Source organism: Aquarana catesbeiana, linkage group LG04 (genome assembly GCF_042186555.1).
Source record: "Aquarana catesbeiana isolate 2022-GZ linkage group LG04, ASM4218655v1, whole genome shotgun sequence".
Taxonomy (NCBI): domain Eukaryota; kingdom Metazoa; phylum Chordata; class Amphibia; order Anura; family Ranidae; genus Aquarana; species Aquarana catesbeiana.
The window spans coordinates 243,316,082-243,323,655 of NC_133327.1; the positions used below are offsets into that span (position 1 = coordinate 243,316,082).

Consider the following 7,574-nt stretch of genomic DNA (forward strand, 5'->3'; position numbering starts at 1 on the left):
ATCGCTCCGCCGATCCCCGCTGAGCAGGAAAATGACAGGTCCGTCGCTGCACACTGTGCAGCGACGGACCTGTCAGAGCGCCGTTCTCCCCTATGGGGGATCGGATGACGACGGACCGTAGAGTCTGTCATCACCCGATCCAATAACATATTGAAAAGTAGGTTTTTCCTCCGTTACACTTTTTCGGATCGGAGCCGTTCGGATGTCAGCGGACATGTCACCGCTGACATCCGACGCTCCATAGATGTCTATGGATGGTCCATTCAGGTCCGCCTAAAAAACTGACAGGCGGACCTGAACGGATCGGCCGTGTGAAAGAGGCCTAAGTGCCCAGTAGGCAAGTGGTTAAAGATTCTAACTACCAGCAAGAATAAGTCCTTACATTTAAAGAGCACCTGTAATTTCAGATCCATCATGGCAGCGCCTTTTAGTGAGCATTCACTCATCTGCTGCCGCCACGTCCCTCAGCTTGTTGTGTCACTGCCGCATCACCAGCCGCCCCATTAAAGTGAATGGGACGGTCTGTCAGTCAACAGCGGGTCAGAGGAGCCACTGCGGGACAGAGATGACAGTTGCTCTTTAAAAATTATGATTTAAATCGACTTGATTTAACTCAAACCCACCCTGATGACAATGGAAATTGCACCTGAACCGTGCTCAAAATCACATCCAACCCTTTAAAAATCAAACCGCAGCCGGCCAGCACATTTGTAAACCGGCTCCATTAAAAAGGCTGCAGGTTCATCGGATGTGGTTCAAAACTCGCATATATGTGAACCAGGTTTAAAGGCGAGGTTACAGTCTGTGGATTTGAAAGTATCGGTTTTAGTATGCTATATAGCACTTTAACACTGATTCGCTTGAAAACTGCCAGTAAAATGCCTATGCATTAATGGAGCATTTTTGCAGCATTTGCGGTGCAGGTTTTAAAGGACACGTGACTTAAAAACTGCACCAAAAACACTTAGTGGGGCGTTTCTGATGCAGTTTACATTCACTTCAATGTGGAGAAGAGTTTTTGTTTTTTTTAACTCCCCAAACATGCTCCAAAAAATGCTACAAGATCTTTTTTCCACCGCAACAGAAGTGCACATCCTCAGTGTAAACATTTATTGATTTTAAAAGGAAGCAGTTTGAGCTTCTCAAGCATTTTTTTTTATAACGCAAAAGTGCTTGAAAAACTCCTCAGTGTGAAAGCAGCTGACTTATTTTTATAGAAAAAAAAAAAAAAGAGACATTACAAACATTTTATACTTACCCACTCTGTTGCAGTGGATATGCACAGAGCAGCCTGGATCCTCCTCTTCTCAGTTCCCTCTTCTGTGCTCCTGGCCCCTCCCTCCTGTTCAGTGCCCCCACAGAAAGCAGCTTGCTATGGGGGCACCCGAGCTGAGTCACATCTCCTTGTGTCCATTCAGATACGGAGCCCCGGCCCCACCCCCTCTTGCTCCTGCTGGCTGACTGACAGCAGCAGGAGCCAATGGCACCGCTGCTGTGTCTCAGCCAAATCAGGAGGGAGAGTCTCGGATGACCAAGACACTCATGGACAGAGATGGGGGTCAGGTAAGTATTAAGGGGGCTGCTGCACACAGAAGGCTTTTTATCTTAAAGTGGTTGTAAACCCACATTAAAAAAAAAAAAAAAAAAAAAAAAAAACCCTGCAAAACAAAAGGCATAATGAGCTAGTATGCGTCTCTCACCTGAGACTGAAGCCCCCGTACACAGCACCGACCGGCGACATTTTTCCCCGGAGTTACTTCCGGGTATCGCAGCTCTGGAGCTGTAATTGGCCAGAGCCACTGGTAACGGCACATGCAGATACAGGGGATATCTCCTAAATCATGCAGGTTTAGGCGATATCTGGGGTAGCCACAAGCTTTAATATAGGCTTACCCGTAGAAAAGAGTGGATTGTAAGGGTTTACAACCACTTTAATGCATTAGGATAAAAAAAAAAAAAAAAAACACACCTTCTGCCTTCACAATCCCTTTAATGCTTAGTATTGACACTGATATTGGTACAACACTACTTTAAGGCCGGGTTCACATATGTGTGGCTACGGAGTCGTGCCTGGGGGCCGGAGCGTTTATGTTTACCAGTTCAAGTGCGATTCAGGTCTGTCTTTTTGCCTGAATTCGCACCTGAACCAGACCCAAAAATGCACAGGATTGTTTTGCAATCAGCACCACCACCGCCCCGGACCAGTGTGAACCGGCTCCACTGAGAGCCAATCACAACAGCATGTCATGCGACTTGGATGTGGTGAAAACCGCATCCAATTCGCACACGTAAACCCAGCCTTAGTCCCAAGGGAGACTTTGTCACGAAATACCATCCCGCAACCGTGAACCAGGTTGTGGCAAGGTCCCATTGCGCCCAATGGGTGGGTTTGACTGGCTGTGACATGTGCTACTCACAGGTAACAGGCACATAGAGAGGTAGAATCTCCACAGTGTGGTCAAAGATTGCAATAAAAATCTGGAGTAAGATTCTAACCTTTCCCGCTACATCCAAAATCACAGTGACAAGTCACACCTACAATCCAAGTCCCAAACTTTCAATGAGAACCAGATGTGCTCAGAAATCATTGTTCCTGATTGCCATGAAAGCCCACTGATGACAGCCTGGCCTGCCACATACATTCCAGCATGGGACACAGCACTACTAAGTTAGTTGATCATCAGCAGACATGAAGGGAGGAGGAGTGCTCATCATTACATGGTCGTACACAATACACTGACACACACCTTGCTTCCTGACAGGCATGGTGCCACCCCCGACCAGCACACACACCAACAGGCTGCCGGGACGATGAGCTCGCCAAGCGCCGAGAACGTCAGCCGGAGACTCCACCACACAACACCGGGTCACTTCTTCCAAAGTGCTCCACCTCCCGGAGCAGGATACCGACAGTCCCCCCCCCCCACCGCGAGGTAATGAGAAAGTCCTGTGCAGTGCTGGCTGCCTCCCCCGGGACTGTTCCACGCACTCTAGAAGGGAGGCTCCCAACTCCTGTGTAGTGCGAGAAGAGGGCTCAGGCTGTCCTCGGAGGTCCTCTCAGCGGGGGGAGGGGAGGAGGACACTCGGACACAAACTTGTTAGAAAGGGGAGGGCGGCGACAGAAGTTCCCGTCTCCTCCTCGGCTGTCCGGATCACTGACAGTCCCGGCTGGGGGATGACGAGAAAAAAAGTTCTCGTGTCCGCTGTCTCGGCTCTGTCCCTCACCGGGCGCCTCTTTTCCTTTCACTTCTTCTCCTTTTCGCCTCTCTTTCTGTCAGCTCCTCCGTCTTGCTCCCCCTCCCGCCTACTTCTCCTCTTTCACCTCCCTCCTCTCCTCAAGCCCTCGGAAATCCCAAACTTTACTCCAAAATGGCGCCCCGGAGCTTGCTGGAGCACGTCACGTGACCGCCCCCTTTTCAGAGCCAGCTCCGTCTCCGCCAATCAGGAGTGAGCCTCGCCGGGCGGCAGCGCCTGCTTCTACCTTGGCAGGAGAGGCGAGCTAGGAGTAGACGGCGCTCTCTTAAAGGGGTAAAGGTGAGCGGATGGGGTCCGCCCTCACACCTTCTCCTGGACTGAGGGGACACACGGCGGGCTGTGTGAGGAGAAAGAGAGCGATGTTCATGGGAACTTCTAAGTGGGATATACCGGAGCTCTATGTGTCTTCACAAAGCGTCAGAGTCCCGACATAAGCCATTCCTTCTAGGAGACGTCCACACCGCCTGCTTCACACCAATGAAGGTTGTGGTTGAGGCGTTTTCAGGTTGCATTTTTTTAACGCGTTTTTGGGAGGCGTCTGTCGTCATGAGAAACCAGCAGAAACGCATCAAAGACCCAAGTGCAGCCAGTTTTACATTGAACTCTATGGAAGCAAAAACGCAACCTGCTGCGGGAAAAAAGAATGCCTGACCCTTTCCAAAAAAAATGAATCGGTGGAAAGCGCACAGATATGAACGTGACCCATAGGAAACCATGTTAACCACTTTAAGACCGGGCCTCTTTATTAGATGTGGTGTTTACAAGTTAAAAACATTTTTTTTTTGCTAGAAAATTACTTAGAACCCCCAAATATTATACATTTTTTTCCAACACCCTAGAGAAAAAAATGGCGGTCAATGCAATACTTTCTGTCACACCGTATTTGCGCAGCAATCTTACAAGCGCTCTTTTTAAAAAAAAAAAAAAATACTTTTTTTAATTAAAAAATAGACAACAGTAAAGTTAGCCCAATTTTTTTATATATTGTGAAAGATAATGTTACCCCGAGTAAATTGATACCCAACATGTCACTGGCCCTGTTAAACATTTTTGAGACTTGTCACTGCCACCCCCAGAGGAGCCGCTTGATGTGTTGAGTGCCCTGTTCCTGTGCCCATGACTCTGTGAACAACACCACACATTCTCACACACCTGGCTAGATGTGGAATATTTATTACAGATAGCTATATGTACACCCCAAAAGGCTCAAGGTGAACAGACACTAGGAATGGCACAGCAACTGGTTAAAGCAGAACTTCACCCAGAAGGGGAGGTTCTGCTTCTCCTCCCTCCCCCCCCTCCTTTGTCATACATGGAACTTCTTTTTTTTTTTTTTTTAATTGGGAGAGGGGGAAGTGGGTACCAAGTTATGACAGGTACCCGCCCACACTTTTCACCTAGGCGATCCGAGTGGAAGTTCTGCCCACAACCTTCTGAGACACGTCATAGGTCCCAGAAGGCTGCAGGACCATCCACAAAGCGCAGGTCATGGATGCATAGTGGGCAGCCAGCTGTGAAGCCACAAGTGGTTACAGTCAGCTTTCCAAAGCTAACATAGTAGTCCTAGGAACCCAAAGACAGATCTTGGCTCAGGTGAAGATGGGTCCTGGGACACGCGAGTGTGTGTTTATTAAAAGTCAGCGGTTACAGTTTTTGTAGCTGCTGGCTTTTAATTTTTTAAGAAATTACGGAAGAAGCACTTTAGCATGAAATATATTGTAAACAAAGAAGAAATCTACTGTAATGAATAATTCATAAGGGAATAATACTGCAATGGTTAACCACCTTCTGAAGATTTTACCCTCTTCTTGATCAGGCCATTTTTTTGCTATTTAGCACTGCGCTACTTTTAACTGATAATTGCGCAGTCATGCAACACTGTACCCAAACTAAATTTATATAATTTTTTTTCACACAAATAGAGCTTTCTGTTGGTGGTATTTGATCACCACTGGGGTTTTCATTTTTTTTATTACATAGACAAAAAAAAGATTGAAAGTTTTGAAAAGAAATTATATTTTTTACTTTCTGCTATAAAACATTAAAAACATTTTTTTTAAAAAGTCAAATCTCTTAATACATTTTGGCCAAATTGTATTCTGCTACATGTCTTTGGTAAAAAAATAAAACCCAATAAGTGTGTATTGAGTGGTTTGCGTGAAAGTTATACCGTCTACAAACTATGGTATATATACTGGAATCTTTTTTTATACTACTAATGATGGTGATCAACAACTTATAATGGGATTGCGATAGTGCAGCAGGCAAGCTGATACAGAGTGGGAACTGACTAACTGTCACTGACATTACCAGTGACACTAATAGAGTGATCAATGATAATACTGTGCCTTATCACTGAACTAATGACATTGGCTGGAAAGGGGTTAACATCTTGAGTAATCAAGGGTTAGGGTTAAATGTGTGCTGCTTTTTACTAAAGATCTGTTTCTTGTCCTTGCTTTGAAAATAAACAGAGAGATTGTTTCCTCTGTACAGAGCCTTGTGCTGATTGTGAACTCAGGGCTCTGGGCTGTGATTGCACACAGCCGATCAGTAGATCCCGGCCATGAATCATTGGGCGGGACATGCCAACAAACCTAATCACAGCGGGTGTTGGCAGGGGGGCGCACTTGCGCGGGTCTTAAACCCAGAAGCAGGCAGCGATCTACCAGTCTGTTGCTTTGCTTGTACAGCCGCCCGGAAGTGGTTAAACAGTAGGATAATGTACTGCAATGGTTAAACAGTAAGATAAATATACTGCAACAATTAAGCAATATAAGTAATATGCTGCAGCAACAATAATTGTTATAAAATACAACCCCTCCTGAACCCAGTTATGGCCAACCTAATTGGGGATATATATACTGTATGTGTGTGTATATATACTCTAAAAAAAATACATATATATATATCTGCTCAAAAAAGTTAAAGGAACACTTTTTAATCAGAGTATAGCATCAAGTCAATTAAACTCCTAGGACAGTGATGGCAAACCTTGGCCCCCCTGGATGTTTTGGAACTACATTTCCCATAATGCTCATGCACTCTGCACTGTAGATGAGCATCATGGGAAATGTAGTTCCAAAACATCTGGGGTGCCAAGGTTCACCATCACTGTCCTAGGATATTGATCTGGTTAGTTAAGTAGCAAAGGGGGTTGTTAATTGGTTTCAGCTACTTTGGTGTTAATGAAATTAACAACAGATGCACTAAATGGACAACAATGAGACAACCTCCAAAACAGCAATGGTTTTACAGGTGAAGGCCACTGACATTTTTTTCCCTACTCATCTTTTCTCACTGTTTTTTACTAGTTTTGCATTTGGCTAGGGTCAGTGTAACTACTGGTAGAATAAGGCAATACCTGGACCCTATAGAGGTTGCACAGGCAGTCCAACGCCTCAAGGAAGGCACATCAATACGTGCCATTGCCAGAAGGTTTGCTGTGTCTCCCAGCACAGTCTCAAGAGCATGGAGGGGATTCCAGGAGACAGGCAGTTACTGTAGGAGAGCTGGACAGGGTCATAGAAGGTCCTTGACCCATCAGCAGGACCTTTGTGCAAGGAGGAACAGGATGAGCACTGCCTGAGCCCTACAAAATAACCTCCAGCAGGCCCCTGGTGTGAATGTCTCTGACCAAACATTCAGAAACAGACTTCACGAGGGTGCACTGAGGGCCCAACGTCCTCTAGTGGGCCCTGTGCTCACTGCCCAGCACCGTGGAGCTCGATTGGCATTTACCACTGAACACCAGAATTGGCAGGTCTACCATTGGCGCCCTGTGCTTTTCACAGATGGGAGCAAGTTCACCCTGAGCACATGTGACAGACGTGAAAGGGTCTGGAGAAACCATGGAGAATGTTATGCTGCCTGTAACATCGTTCAGCATGACCGGTTAGGTGGGGGTCAGTGATGGTCTGGGGAGGCATATCCATGCAGGGACGCACAGACCTCTACAGGCTAGACAATGACACCCTGACTGCCATTAGGTATCGGGATGAAATCCTTGGACCCATTGTCAGACCCTACGCTGGTGCAGTGGGTCCTGGGTTCCTTTTGGTGCACGACAATGCCCAGCCTCATGTAGCAAGAGTATGCAGCCAGTTCCTGGAGAATTAAGGAATTGATACCATTGAATGGCCCCCTCGCCTGACCTAAATTCAATAGCACACCTCTGGGATATTATGTTTCGGTACATCCGATGCCACAAGGTTGCACCTCAGTCTGTTCAGGAGCTCAGTGATGCCCTGGTCCAGATCTGGGAGGAAATACCCCAGGACACTATCCGTTGTCTCATTAGGAGCATGCCCCCATGTCAG

At 46.6% G+C, this 7,574-nt stretch overlaps 1 protein-coding gene across 1 annotated transcript in view; it reads right to left on the reverse strand.

Annotated features, from left to right (window-relative positions):
- Positions 1 to 3,342, reverse strand: part of DLG1 (discs large MAGUK scaffold protein 1) — a gene marked incomplete in the record, with an annotated part of 511,316 nt that extends 507,974 nt beyond the window's left edge. Inside the window, 1 exon segment of the mRNA XM_073626325.1 lies at positions 2,748 to 3,342. Coding sequence (XP_073482426.1) covers positions 2,748 to 2,766 — 19 coding nt within the window.
- Positions 3,343 to 7,574: the final 4,232 nt, after the last annotated feature.